Raw genomic sequence first — 16,050 nt, forward strand, 5'->3', positions numbered from 1 at the left:
TCTTAAAAATAAGCATTTTCAGAAAGGGATTTTTAAAATTAAGCAGAATAAATGAAGTTAACAATATTCAATAAAAATAAAGTCAAGTAGGCAGAGGAAATAAAAACGGAGTCTAATTTGGTGGCTGCTCTGCCTGCAGTGCAAGGAAAGTTGTGGCAGATGCCTATGACAGCGCCTGTGCCTGCCAGGAGCAGCTCCTTCCCAGCTGCTTAAGGCTCCCCACCATCCTGGTGAGCACCCAGCACTGCTGCAGAAGCAATAGCTCCCACAGCACACTGGCCTGCACAAATCACAATGAGCAAAATGAACCAAGCCAGCTCCAAGCCTCTGGCTGGGAAGATAATACACTACAGCTCATGCAGGGAGAGAAAATACATATATGGTCTCTTAATAATAAGCACAGCTGCATACAGCTTTCCTTTGTGATGATGGTGTCCCATTTTCTTTTCACACAACCATTAGACCTTCAAAACCAAATCTACAGTGTAGAGACAGCTACCCTTTTAAATGCTCCTACGACTGTGTAATGCAAAGGGGAGCATCTCCCAAGGACAGTAGGACACAGAGCCTGCAGGTGCAACAGGGATGTGTCAGGGATGCAGATGCACCCTTACTGCACACCAGCTGCCACACATTACTGCTTCCAGTGTCAAAGCTGGCACAATAACAAGGGAAGAATCTTTACAGAGCACTACCAATAACAAGAGGAGGTACAAGGTGCTCTTATTATTTTACTTTTGGAGAGACTCCCTTCAAAAATCCAAGTCAGAAAAGCTGTTTGCATTCACGCTAGGAAAACAGAGAATATATATCTCATCTCTTCACACATCAAGTCATGTTTAGAAAACCTATTCATAACTTCCATCACACATTTGACAGACCACAAAGCAAGACTGACAGCAAGCATGTGGTGAGAATTGCAACAAAAGACACAGAAGATGCAATAACAAACCACAACTGCTCATGTCTTATAAATCAAACTGTAAAATACATCAATGAGGTCAAAGTAGTAAACATCAAATTAGACTCTGTGGCTAAATTTATTGTTTGAATCGACCTTCTGTATAAAGAAAGTAAATATATGTGATTAGAGACCACAGGCCTTGGCACAAAAAGCCAATAACTGGATATAAGGCCCTAGAAACTTTTCAAAATTATTGTGTATATGCCTTTTTTGCAGCTGAATCATCTTGGAAATGAGGACAGAAAAAAGAAGAGCACAGCTTATAATGCAGGTTAAAGGATGAAGAGGTAATTTAGGATCTTTCTTTCCCATTAAAAAAATATCAGTACAATCCCAGAGGCAAGACAACAGGAGAGGTTAAGAAAATAGAAAGACAAAAAAGACAACTAAAGCTTAAACATACAACATGAACAGACACTGAAATATAAATTTCCATAACTTTCCATGTCTGAATGCAGAAGAAATAATCAGTGAAGTCTGGTTTAGAATACTATGCTGCTATGGAAACCAAAGACTACACATCAAAGAAAACCAAACGAAGCATCTATTTTACATGGCAGCACATATGTTTTATTCAATTGATACCCTGCATGAGGCTCCTATACACTGGCTGTCTCCACTGGCTGCTCTAAATTAATTCGTAGCTTCAAGAAAAACAGGCACAGTTTAACCAACTTTTCCAACAGTTTTTACATTTTTTATTCTCAATAGCCTTTTCGCTTCAACTCAGCTTCCTCTGAGTGGAAAACCTAAAGTTTGAAAATGAAAGAAAATTCACCACAGCCCTGGATTTGTGAAGTACATTATTCTAATACATAGAAGCATTTCAAAAGGGTAATCCATGTCCAAATCTAATTAAAGTAGTACCAATAATATACTTAACACTAAGCTATGGTTTTCTTTTAAGAGTAAATATCATACACTTACAAGCAGATTATCAACTTTTAAAAAGTAAATATATATTTTTGCCCAAGAATGCAAAACTGCAATTGACCTTTACCTTAAGATTGGGGTTTTTTAAGGCAAATCCTCTGTACCACCCTGTGAAGAAAGCACATTTTGCTTTTTAAAGAGTGCAAATCATTTACATATATAATACAGATTTCATCTTTCCATTTTGGACAGATATGACAATTCCACAGTGCTGTCAGACTCTATTAATTTAAAACATTTTCCGTACAGTGAAAGGTATTTCATTTAAACTAGTTCATATTTGGATGACTTCATTCACACAATTTCAGGAATTACTCTTAAACCCTAAATGTTTCTAACAATGTAACCTAGGTAAATTCTGCCTTGGACACCACAACGGTCAAAACAGAAATAGCTTATTACTAACTCAAAACATTTACAAATCATTTCTGGACTTGAGGTTCTACATCTATCAACTAGAATGCTATATAAAACTCATAATACACCTGATCCAACAGAAGAGATCCTATGCCTTCTAAAAGAACATTTCTTACAAGGTTAACCATATATAATCCTGCTACGATATTACAAAAAAAAAAGGTCACCAACAAAAAAAAAAAACCCAAACCCTATATGATCCCAAATGAAAAAAAAAAAATCAATGTGTTGATTTTTATATGTTAGGGAGGCAAATTATGACAAGAAAAGGCAACTTTATTTCTCTAACCCTAGCAACAGACATTTGTTAAAACTATATTTGCATTCTCTAATGCAAAGCAGAAGACAATGCTTACACTGCTTAAAGATTTTAAGTTGTGACTTTGAATTAATTTGAAAATGTCTTGATGGCAGCCAGATTTCCCTCAGAAATGCCAAGAAAGCAGAAGAATCATGAGAGATTTCCTTTCTGCTATAATTCTTATCCTCTCTAAATGTTTATTAAACAGAGAGATTCAATAAAAGTTAATGTATTGCAAATTAATTATTATAGAGATTAGAGCTCACTGGAACTGTGGAAAAAAAATTAAGAGGCCAAAATATATTATATTATTGATTTCAAAAATGTGTTACTTTAAGAAAATAAATTAATATTATGGGGTTCAAACCATCAATACACAAAACTTAATTCTCACTGGAATCACCTGTGAACTCACCATCGCATTTCTCTAAAATTTGAACGGTGTCTCCAATCTCCAGTGATAGGCCATGTGGGACTGTCCCTCGAAAACCAGCAATTACTGAAAAATATAATGTGCTTCAATTACTCACAACATTAAAATACAAATTATTCCTATTGTTAACAATATAGTTAACAAAAATAGTATATTACCATGAGAAATTACATGTTAGAAAAAACAGGCTTACTCAAATTTAATAAAGTGTGAAAAAAAGTAAAAAAAAAAAAAAAGAATAATTAAGCCACTTTTATGAGCAGAAAATTCAAAACACAGGACTCAGAAATAAACCTAAACACAGCCTTATGATACATGAATGGAAAGCTTGTACTGGAGAGCACTATTAGCTAGTATAAGTACCCCGAAGGACAGAAAGTGTTTTATTCCAAATGCTTACACTAACACGCATCAGACCTCAGAATTTTGTGAGCTGAAAGTGCCAATATGTGCCAATATTTTTGTTGCCATCCATACCACTCACACACCATGAAAAGAAAACCTTATTTCACATTTGCTTAATGGATGCTATAGACCCAGCACTCCATAAAATCCCAAATGTGAGGAAATGGTTAGGGGGTGGAGACCACAAAGCATGTTGTTCACTCCAATACATCCAGGGCACACTAAGCTTCCCCTGCAGCTTCACCAAAGCCATTGAAGGCAGGCCATGAGCTCAGGCTGGGACAAGAGCTACAGAAATGGAGATGGAGATAAAACAAAACATCCACCAGAGCAGTGATGGTCCCAAATATTTACAATGGCCAATTATTAAGTCTTATGTTGTTAGTTCTAAAACAATAAACAGCTATTACTTCACTCTGAATTAAAACAGAATACCCAAAAGCCACTCAAAGAGCTCACTCCTAAAAATCCATTAACATGTTAGATAGCAATTCAGCTATTCAATCCTGTTCTTTCTGTACTTGAAATGCTGAATAAAAATATTGCCTAATTCAGGCCACGCGACCAAGCAATAGTGCTTTTGGTTCTCTGTATTTTAAGCCCCTTTCAGAGCTGAATTTTGAAGTGGAAGAGGAAAACAGCCGATCCACCAGGGCATGATGCACAACAAGACTTTGCAGCCTAACAGCAGTCTTATCGCTGTCAAATATCTACCCATCCTCAAATATAATAGCAAAACCTCAAATATAATAGCAAAAAAGGAAACCCCACTAAGTGAGAGGCATGACAAGAAAACTTCACAAATAATATGCAAAAGGAATTGCATATATGCAAGGACATATATATGCTCTTGCCTTCTGTTGGAGGTGTACCCTGCCACAAGCAGACACAACACTCAAACACAACATAACCTGTCATCCACCATCTGTGCCTGCCACATTGTTCATCAAAGGCAGCAGGAGAGGTTAGCTGGCAGCAACCACAGAAACCGAAAATTTATTCGTGAATCTTCAGAAGAAAGTTCAGGATTTTAAGAGTAAACCTACAGGATACGGTTTATGCTATACGACAGCACATTTAAAAATGCACAAACAGTACTTTTTTGCCAAATCCTTCTCCAGAATTTGAAGACTTCAAAACTCATTGTATTCCCTCATCATTTCACTCATTACAAAATCATCACTGCAATTAACCCACAGTCTTAATCCCTAAAAAAATCCTGTGAGATTATAACCCTGGACAGTCCCTAAAAGTTTGACACAACACGAGACCAGTATTTATAGTATTGATCCTCCTCAAGAATGTGTATTGAATCAACCTCTATTTGTCTTGGTGCTACTCCCACTCTTCAAGCTTTTTACACTGAACTGAATACTGTGAGATTTGCAGCAAGAAATAAAAAGCTGTTTTGGTTCCACACCATGATCAAGTGCACCATGATCATTTGCAGCAGCTTAGTAGCAAGACAGCATTAGTACAGTGAAAAAATTTGTCTGAGAGTTAAAAAAAAACAACAAGAATTCTTCAACTAATTATTTTACAAAGATCTGAAAATTAAAACAGTTTATTAACTTTGTTGAAATAAAAATAAGAAGCAAACTCCCTGAATATCAATGTAAAGTGCATCTATATTCTAGTGTGGCACTGGAATGACAGAAGTCACTCTGGTCACCTTTCTAATTTCAAAATTTAAATATGAAGCCTGCCAAAATAGCATGTACAGCAACCAAAATAAAATTAAGGAATTAAGAAGTATGCAAAACAAAACAAACCCTCATCTGTTATTACAGTTATGAGATGTCTTATTTTTAAACTCCATGAAATAAAAAAGGACAGTAATTTTCTCCTTATGAGACAATATATCCTGTCATATTGTTATGATTTGACTTTTCTATGACATTCAGTTTTTATTACCTAGTTACTAAAGATGTTAAAGATCTTTTTCTCTTCTCTTTTTTAGTTGTTTTTTTTTTTTTTTTTAACTTTCAGGATAAAACGAGATTGAAATCTGACACAGTGTAGAAAATAGCTAGAAACCATTTTAGAGCATGTATAGAACAAAATTATACCCTGAAATATCTTCTAGAAAGATGGCCTGCAGAGCACCAGAAAAAGAAAGGAAGAAATGAGGGCACCATCTTTACCTCTAAGCACATTCACCTGATACACTTGAAAAACACTCCCTGGATTCTTGTGGTGTAAGGTCAGGCTCAAAACAGGCAGCCTGTGGTGTTCAGCAGTGTCAATCAAAGCAAAATAAAGAGCATTGCAGAGCAGCAGTGGATTTAATGAAAAGCACAGGAACCCACAGATAAATTTACCTCACATTTACCTGTTGACTCAGATAACTTTTTAATAAATCAAATCATGCAACTGAACTGGGACCAAGACAGAAAGTGGCCAACGCAACAGCTGTTACAACAACTGGCAACAACTGATGAGGGCTGAAGTTCCCAACAACTTTTTTGCCTTGGTCTTAAACGGCAACCAACAAGATACTTGAGATGATTATCTCACATAGATACAAGAGCATGTAGCCATAGGACAATGGGGAATGGTTTTAAACTGAAGGAGGGTAAGTTTAGTTTACAATAGAAAAAATTCTTTACTGAGGATGGTGAGGCACTGGAACAGGCTGCCCAGAGAGATTGTGGAGGTGGATTCCTGTGAACACTTAAGGTTTTGGATGGAGCTCTGAGCAACTTGGTCTAGTGAAAGTGTCCCTGCCCACAGCAGGGAAGTTGAAACAAGACGATTTTTAAGGTCCCTTCCATTCCTTCTATGATTTTGTAGATTCTATAGGACTCTATAGAATCCATAGATTCATCTTGTTCTACGATTCATGTCTTTTTAGTTTTTCTGTACTATAGATACATAAGTACACTACAGGCAGGATAAAAATTAAGGCATTGAAGTAGGTAGCTGCTGTTCCACCAGAGAAGATCCCAGGGTTCAGCAAGGACATAGAGCTCTTAAGCAAGCCGTAGTATAAATTTCATGTCCTAAACATCTCACCTTTTTCTCCAATGACCACGTCATTCTGCAAAAGCAGATGTTCCTTAATTCTTTCTTCTAGTAGCAGTAATTATATAATTAATCACTCTGCAGTGACCACGGCTTAAGGTGTGGCTCAATCTAACTTAGGTGCAGTACGTATTTATCATACTCACAAAACCAGACTTTCTCTATACAGAGCATTCACTGTCACATATGCATCATATATGTCCCAATTGAATTCTTCTAACAACAATAGCTGTTGTGACTATCACTTTCTCTATCTTCATTGCAAGTGTATGCCAGAGACCTTGAGAAGGAAGATGGACAAGGAGAAGAAAAATCTACTCTGAGTACATCATTTACCAATACCTGCAGTCTTTGCAGATGGACAGTCACATGCATGTCCCCAGGAAGCTACGTATCAAAACAACATCTAGATATATTTTTGTCATTGTAGTAGCTTAAGGTCATATAAATGTCCTTTCCAAGCACACAGACAGTGATTGATGTCCTCTTCAATCACCTCTCGGCCACAGGAGAAATTTGTAACTCCATAATAAAAGTTTGTAGCAGGATATGTCCTCAGAAATATTTTAGAAACTGTGTTCAAATACTGCAGCCAGCTGGCATTATTAAATATTTTTTGGCTGCCAAAGAGTGCTCAGAGAATAAGAAAACAAAACAACACAGGATACAAAAACCTAATCAATATAGAAGGTGAAATCATACAGTGAGAACTATACTGTGAGAACTATAGTGACATTCAACACTAAAGCAACTTCAGTTTTGGTTTGCTCCTAAGTTTAGCTTCTCAAAACAAAATGCATCTTTGTGCTTTCATTCAAAACCTCTGGTTGGATGTGCTCACTGCTGGACAGTTGTACATATGGAAGTGCCTGGTGTGTGAGAAGATCTGTCCAAACTCAAGGTCCTAACTAAAGCCTAAACTAAGTGGGGGCTTTGGGTGCAGCTGCTGCTGATGTAGAGTGCTGATAGCACTGCTGCTCTAAAAACTGCAACAAGACAATTTTCTGCTTGCAATTAGTGTATACAAGCCTTACCTGCAAGTTAGCACTATAAAGAGGATTTGAGACACCCAGAGCAAGCTGTTTCGACTTTGCATTTACAAGATGAAAATGTCTCCCCACAAAGGGTGCAGACACGAGATGGTGCTCAAGATGACCTCATCACAAGTCAGAATTAAGGTCAACACCACAAAAGGAGACACATTACATTCAGTTCTGGGCTGTTTGGCAGGACATACACCGCCATATACAAGGGGATGAAAAGAAGTCATATCTACACCAACTGCTTGATGTTCAAAAACTAGCACTTGTATGAAAAAAGTGTATTTGGGTTTCACATAATAAAAAACAGTCCTTCAACTGAAGAGAAGAGTGGGGAAAAGATGTGAGGTAGAAGACCAAAAATTACTTTAATAATTAATTATTGCTTGGCCATATCCACATGCAAAATACTTGAGTAAAAAATAGACTCTAGTTCAATGCCCTAAGTCATGATGCCCCAATTAAGAGAGGCACACAAAGCACATAGAAATGTGCTAAGTGCACACTAGATGATCAGATTTGGAGGATGGGAACACTGTGTCAGAGGGACTGGCTTTGACAGGGAACAAGATGCTCTGATAGAAAAGGAATTGATTAGCTGGCAACAGGGGTGGTTGGCCCACTTCAAAGTTTTGCTTGGGGTTATATTCTTAAAATTTTTATGCCTGAAATAACTGGAGATCTGCATATAAGAACTAATGAGGCAGACACTGTTGTTCTTTTCCTCCTAACAGATGGCCAGAAGCTATTATTGATTCCAGATATTATCTGCTTTAATTGAAATCTGGTCCTCTTGGTAGCAAAAGCAATTTTTAAAGTTTTTATTCTGGACTTCAAAGTGCCATTCTCTTAAGAGATTGAGACTTTCAGGAACAACTGTTTCAAGGGGGTTTGCTTCTATTCAGCAGTTAAAAAAAATCTGTAACAAATAAAATTGGCATGTTTCTAACATTATGAAGTCATTATATTGGTTAAAACAGTCAATATTGCATTTTGACTTGATGACAGAAAACTGAACTTGCTTTTATGCAAGTTTTTAGTTTTTTAATGAGTAATGACATATATATGTTACCTTTGAGGAAGGTTCAAATTCAGTGGTCTTTTTGCAAAAATATAAAAACTATCCTTTGATATGGCCTTATGCATAGTAAATACAACAGACATCTGGCACTGTGAGCAGCTGCAGAAAGTGCAACATCATCTTCACTACAGCCATTATTCAAAAAGAATAATAATCTGTCAACAACACTCCCGAGCATACTGTTTGTAAGTTCATGCCTGAAGCTGCTGGCCACAGGCAAGCAGTGCAAGAATCCAGCAGTACAATTGCCAGCCTTTTGTGGCACAGGGCTCTCCTGAGCCAGACATGGTATTTCTGTGTTTAACAACCATGGAGGCCTTTTTCTTCTATGAATTTTCCTAACTAGAATTTACATGCATCATAATATCAGTGTCCACAAACTCACAGTAAGCTTTCCAGCTTAAGGATGCTCATGCAACAAAGTCTTACTTTCATTTCACAGTGCAATTTATTGCGCCCTTGTTCTTGTGGGAGAGTTTGAATACAAAATCTCTTGGCACCCTCTCTGCTGTACTTTTTTCAGGATGAAGCCTTTTCCTCCTCAAAAGAAGCTGAAGAACCTTTCCAGGTTTCAAAACAGGTAGGATTTCCAGCAGCAGAAACACACGGAGGCATGCAGCTTTCCTAGGGCCAAATGGGCAGAGTTGACTGTAAAAGGCCATCACGTGCACTGAGCTTTGCCTGCACATGAATTGATCTGGATGGAGCAAAACCACAGCACAGCTACACACCCGTGCTTCTCACACACGAATTAATTCGGGCATCTGTTCATAATGCATTGTGCTGCCTACAGCCACCCCAGGAGGCTGCTGCAAACCAGCAACAAGCTAATGAAGACAGAGACAGAAAAGAGAGAGGGAGCGAGGTGGGGAATCAATTTAATCTCCTTTCAATAAACACAATATATACAAATGTTAGCTTCAATAACAGAAGTGATCCTTAAATCTCTTGCAGATTCCCGAGGATAAACACTTTCAAACTTGTACTGAGGATAAACATTTTTAAATTTGTACTGAAATAAAAGAATGTGAGTTGTCTTGGCTGTGTACACCACAATTAAACGGATCAAACGCATAGTTCAGATAATGACAGCTCAGTCTGACTTCTGAATATCTCATGTGCTGCTCACATGCAGCAGTCAGGATTAAATGTGATTTTTCTTAAGAGATGAGGGCTTGCACGGAATTTTCCTAACATGGATATCTATTGAACAGCTATTCATGAAAATATGTCTAGGCACATAAATAATCAAAAAACTTTGCATCAATGTCCAAGCTGTATATAATACTGAAAATACTATATAAAGTAGAATAGATGTAGAAAACTAATCTTCAGATGCCTGTGAAACAAAAATCCGGAATTCCTACTGCTAACAGCACTCACTACCTGTACAGATAAGGCAAATACCAAGTCTGAAATACACAAAGGACATGAAGCTGCAGCAGATTGTATTCCCTCCTGTGCCTGGCTCAACATTTGAGTTCAGCAAGGTAATCACTTTCAAATCCCTGATTACAATGCTGCCAAAAACCATAGGACAATTCTAACACAGATAATCAGTTTAGTGTGAATGTCTGAATGTGTGTCAAGCTCTCTTCATCCTGCATCTCAGCTACAGGCAGGCACGTTATCATCTCTTTGATGACAGCTTGATTGGTTCTCTCAATACCTGCAAACTATTTTCTTCACTCTTTGCTTTAGGTATTAGGACTATATATAAAAACAGAGCACTAAAAGTAACAAGGGATGGTGATACCTATTTGCTCTTGAGAATAGCTGTCCATCTAGAACACCAGAATTTTTTGCAATATTTCAGCATGCACCACCAGTGTCCCTGTCCTTGCAGGTATGAGATGCCATTAATTGTTTTCTTTCTTCTATCAAACATCTAGTTAAGCCCTTTATATTCCTTGAAATCCTGCCTGATACATTTTTGTGTCTATATCTTTTCTCTGCTAAGAGCATTTTCTTGTTATCCATTAGTTCTGGAACAAGAAATTTAAAAGTAAAAAGAAAATAAAACACAAAACTCTTTACAAGTTGAGAAAATCTAGTACAACTTAAGAGTTTATGAATAAATGGCCCAACTCTTCCCATGAACGTGGTCAGGAATGTCCTTTACAGAGAAGGAATGTCAATGTAAAACCCACCAGAGAGATGGAAGAACGCAAGATGGACTACATACAAACAGGTGTAGTCTTCATGCATTTAATCAAATTCTGATAAAAGAACTAGTCTGCAGCCAGTTCAACCAGCTGCTCTCACTTTAATTCTGTAGAGCTAGAGATGCATGAAGACTGCCATGTTAAATAGGAAAGATTAAATGTGAATTTTCTTTTATTACTTGGAAATAGCAACAACATAAAAAGTAGAAGAAAGGAGTAGGTGAAAAAAGTAGGCTATGTTCAAATGACATTATCTGTAAGAACAACCTCTTTTAGCTAAAAATAACAATGTCTTTTATTAAGACTAAGTACTTCCAAAGTTCTAATAATTTTTAAACTTTGTTAAGGAATTGCCTTAATTATTAATATCATGACCAAGGAAAAGAATTACAACTGTTTACTTGGAAAAGTATTTATGCTACATTCATAGCCTCTGGGGAAACAGTTTCTGAGCAAAATCAAATAAACCAGCAAGGGGTTTTCTAACTTCATGTAAGTGTCAGGTATGATAAAGAAGGGATGATGAGAGAACATAGCCACAAGCTGCATCGGGGGAGGTTCAGGCTAGAATTCAAGAGGAATGTCTTCACAGAAAGGGTCGTTAAACATTGAAAAAGACTGCCCAGGGAGATGGCGGACGCACTATACCTAGAGGTATTCAAGAGACTGCTGGACATGGCACTTACTGCTCTGATCTGGTTGACAGGAGAGTGATTGATCAAAGGTTGGACTTGATAATCTCAGAGGTCTTTTCCAACTGAAATGATTCTGTGATGTATCCACAGCACACGTGCATCATCTGAGGCCTACCACAGCCAACCAAGCTGCAAATGCCAGAGCTCATAGCAACTCCTCAGTTCATTTTGTACCTCATTAAAGCCCACCAAAACCTCCAAAAACTTGAGACACAAAGTTGTACATTGTTTAAAATACAGATCTATGGTGTAATTTTGTATCTGCCAGAGGGTTTGCTGGCTACATGTCATATCCCTACAAAGCCAGCAGAAACTGAAGCAGAAAATTAAAAGCTTCACATGATTATAAACACAGGTGTTATCTTCCAGGAAACAATTAAATTTTCCAGAATAATAGGATAACAATTATTTCAAAGAAGGCTTTGAATCCAAGAGTATGTGCTTAAAATTGAATGCTGAATAATAATGACAGAGCAGTGGGTATGGTCCAAAGTCTAATAACCACACATTTTTCTGTTCTCCTCCTTCCTCCCCAAAAACATTATAACACAACATGCTTCTCTGAACTCAGCGGACAATTTCAGAGCCCCGAACAAACTTTAGGCAGCACCATGCAAACTCAAGCTCAGAAGGGCTGTAGTCTTATGGACTGCAAAAAAAAGGACAACCACTGTGCAAGAATTACTCTTCACCAGCTGAGAGGCACCCAAGAGGAACACGGGTAGACAACAGTGCAGTAGCTCAAACTCCACATGCTTGCTATCAAAGACTTCGGTAAATGAGACTGGCTTCCCCTTAAAATTGCACTGTTTGCTCCCATTCAATTAATAAGTAGCATTCCAGGAATGACAAGAAAAGCAGAGCATAAATTTTCTTCACTAATACAAAAGACAGGACACCCTTCCTCCACAACCAAGTTGGGTCTGTCAATTGAGATGAAACACTTTCCACGTATTGTATGTGTCTTGTATTTCCTTTGGAAGAGCAGGGTTTAATTCTGTATGTGACCTGCCATCAGTGGAAGACAAATAAAGAAAATCAAAACCTAACACACTAGAAAACTCATGCACACACACAAAACCAAACACAAAACATACAAAAAAATCAATTTTCAGCCTGCAATTTTCAATGGCATTGTTTTTCAGCTTGTCTGGTATTGTATTTCAGATGAGTTTTAGCCTTCTGCTAAGCTGCATTTCTCTGATATTCAACCATATACATATACATTTCAAGTACTTTCTTTTTAACAATAAGACTTCTGTTTACTTTGTCTTTAGCCTTCATGCCATGTTCTCTACGGCATTTTATAACTAAATAAATTATCCTGCTTTTCTAAGCTATGAGCCTTAACCACATTGCTACTTAAAAAAGAACACTTATTAAATATAAATTTTTGCTGCGCTTCAAAAATTATTCCAATATTGTATTTTTCAGAAATGAAAGAAAAACCTTACCAACTTATTCAATATGCAAATTGTGCAATTTAGCTAACACAAAAAACAAACTGGAATTGTGAGCTTCTGTAGCCTGTCCCACAGATCAGCCAATTCTCTGACGATAAAAATATCAAAAAATCTCCTTAAAGAAAGGAAAATTTTACAAGGTGTGGAATTAAGTACAACTAAGGAAGATGATTACAAATCACTTACAAGTACCTTGGCATATGCTTTTTTATCTTAAATGAGGCAGAACTTTCTTAATCCAGTGTAATTGAGAGGCATTTCAAACACACTGGAACACAGCTATTAGGACTAGTAAAGCAAAACTACTTCCTCCTGTGAAAATCCTCAGACACAGCTGAAAGCAAGTTTAAACATCCCACTCTGGCTTTAAGCTGGTTTATTAGGTTTAATGGTTGGAAATAACCACTGTACTTTTCAGCCTGATTTCAACAGCTGAGCCAGCAGAATTCAGTGTATTTAGCCCTGCAGGATTTCATCACTAATCCATAATCTCTGTGAATTTAAAATTTCAGGTATATTTAAAGAAATCCTACAATTATTTTAAAATGTGTGACCAAATAGAAATATAACAAGTGCATACACTATTTTCCTTACTCAAAGCTCCAAAAATACCACCTGGATCTATTTTAACAGTGTTTCTGTGGCACACTACACTTTAAAAACCCCAAGTGTAGGGTCTTCTTGAAGTCAGAACCTTCACTTTCTGCTCATTCTTGCTTAAGAATACAACCTACTATTCCAAAATTAAGGGTGAAGAGAGTTTAGGTTCAGTTGGCAACTGTTTATAAACACACAGAAGAACATGAGAAAAATGTATCTAAAAAGTATATGCAACCAATTAAGATAATGAAGATTGCTGACAAGGGGGAGATTCTGTTTGATGCTGTGGGGGAAGGAAGTATATGAGCCAACAGCCCTTTTTAAAGGTTTATATCATGATTCATTGATTCATCTGAACTTTTATCTTTTTCTTTTCTCTGTATTTCAAGAGACAAGATAGTTCCTTTGTTTTTTAACACCTTGGAAGAGTCACTAAAAATCCCTGTAATTGTAACAGTTCTAATTTTCCTCTAGATTTGCCACAGAAGCCTAGTAATGCATTCAGATACCACAAGTGCAGAAAAACAATGATGTTGTTCTAAGAAATTAGTACTGTGAGACACACACTATCATCTGGAACCATAAAATACTTCCTGACTGAAACTAATCATGGTTTTGACAAGCAACTGGGCAGTTCCAGGCAAATCAGACACAGGGACTTATTGTATTTAAGTATTAATGCATTTTTCAACCTTTCTCCAGTTGAAAGAACATACAGAACTCTTTCCTGAAACTTAAACACAAAACCTCCCTTTTGTACCTAAGAAAAACTGGCAAACACAGGTAAAAAGATTTTTGTGTCAATGCAGTGTCTGCCAGCAGGTTAGGAACAATGCTGAAACAAGCTAACACAAAGTAAGGAGATTTGCAATCTATCCACTTGGCCACTGTCCACACCATTAAGCCAGATGCCATGTGCTTGTTTTGCACTGAATCAAGCTACAAAACTCACAGAGTTAAAGAAAAAGCCACTGCCAAACTTCCCTGGATGTGGCATGGACAAGACAGGGAATGAAGGGACATGAAAAGTCAAGGCAAGACCTTCAGCAAGGAATGCAGAGCTCCCTAGGAGGGACAGAAACAAACTGCAGCTCCAGGGCTGCACTTGGCCTCAGAGAGCCATCACATCACACACACCTGACAGAATTAATACACTGATTTAAAATCATTAATTTTCATAAACACTGTGGGGTTTTCCCTTCAATTAATAGCCTCCAAATAGAATAACACAGAGCACATGGAATTTATCCGGGAGCTAAAGTAAGGAAAAGACAAAACTGTACTTTTCTCCAATGCTTGAAAAGACCTTCTGAAACAAGAATATGAAACCCATGCAGATATTAGTGTCTTGGTTCATAGTTGATAGTTTTTCAGTGTCTGTACTCCACCAAGCAGTTTCTGATCTGAACTTCAGCTTCAGTACCAAAACACAGGTGTTGAACATTAGTAAATTAGGCAAACAGTTTACTGCAAGGTTGGTTTTGAAAGAGAGTGAAACAAGTCCTTAGGACTGATAAGATGAACATTATGTGGCATTTCTACTATACAGAGAATTCTTTTCAAAGAAAAGACTTTCAAAGGCACTGAAAAAATTTTATTTGCTGAGAAGGAAATCAAATGGAGAAATTGAATCTAGTTAAGCACAAACACACTTAAAAACAGTAACTTGCCTTAGTCATAGCGACTTTAGAAAAACGGCATGATTTGGTATTTCTGCATTATTCTCTTCCCCTCTCTCAAAAAATCTTTTGCCCAAGAACTCTGAATTTTAGTCAAGAGATAGACAGATAGAGTCATCTAGACTGTGCACAAGTTCGTGGGACCCAAGGACATTCATCTGTGGTCCTGATCTTTAAGGTCCATTCCAATCCTGAACATTCTGTGATTCTATGAAATACTGAACCCCTGGAGCGCTATACATGAACAAACACTGTTTGGATTTGATTCAGCAGTTGGATTTGATCCGTATCCTAATTCCACTCAGTAATTAAAACAACTACAGGTGTGCAAATAATCAAAAACAGACCTAGCCTGCAATGGGCTTACTTTTCCTAACAGCAAATTGAAAGGACCAAATGAAACAAAAATGTCATTTTTCCTTGCAGAAAGAAAGCAGGAGTAAAATAAGAGCAGGAAGGGATTTGCAGCACCCTACACAGTTAAACTTGAGGTAGAAAAGCAAAGTAAGAGGCACATCAAGGCTTGCAGCTTGCTTTTAACTTCCTTAGACAATTCCAACTCACTTATTAAAAATATGCTATTTATTAACTCTAAAATTACCATCCAAATTAAAAGGAACCCCTCTTCCACTTCAGAAGGATTGCTTGAAAGGTCAGCCAACAATCACTGCTGGGCTCAGACTGAAATTCATTATTTCCAGCCAGCAGTAATGTTAATAGCTGTGATAATTACAGTCATTGGTGATTTGGTTACTTCTTGTGCCAGAAAGAGACACCATTATGTGACCAACATAATCCCATCTAATTCTTGAAGGCTGGCATTTAAACCACAGAGGTGTCACAGAAATAA

At 37.3% G+C, this 16,050-nt stretch overlaps 1 protein-coding gene across 4 annotated transcripts in view; it reads right to left on the reverse strand.

Annotated features, from left to right (window-relative positions):
* The window catches only part of DOCK4 (dedicator of cytokinesis 4), a 221,933-nt gene that overhangs the window by 138,464 nt on the left and 67,419 nt on the right, over positions 1-16,050 (reverse strand). For all 4 annotated transcript variants that reach the window (XM_064702645.1, XM_064702643.1, XM_064702644.1 and 1 more), the window contains exons 2-3: positions 3,031-3,114; positions 1,965-2,005 (exon numbers count right to left, since the gene is read on the reverse strand). In XM_064702645.1, the coding sequence (XP_064558715.1) occupies positions 1,965-2,005; positions 3,031-3,114 (125 nt within the window). The remainder of the gene's footprint in view (positions 1-1,964; positions 2,006-3,030; positions 3,115-16,050) is intronic.

This window comes from Zonotrichia leucophrys, chromosome 1A (assembly GCF_028769735.1).
Source record: "Zonotrichia leucophrys gambelii isolate GWCS_2022_RI chromosome 1A, RI_Zleu_2.0, whole genome shotgun sequence".
Classification (NCBI taxonomy): Eukaryota; Metazoa; Chordata; class Aves; order Passeriformes; family Passerellidae; genus Zonotrichia; species Zonotrichia leucophrys.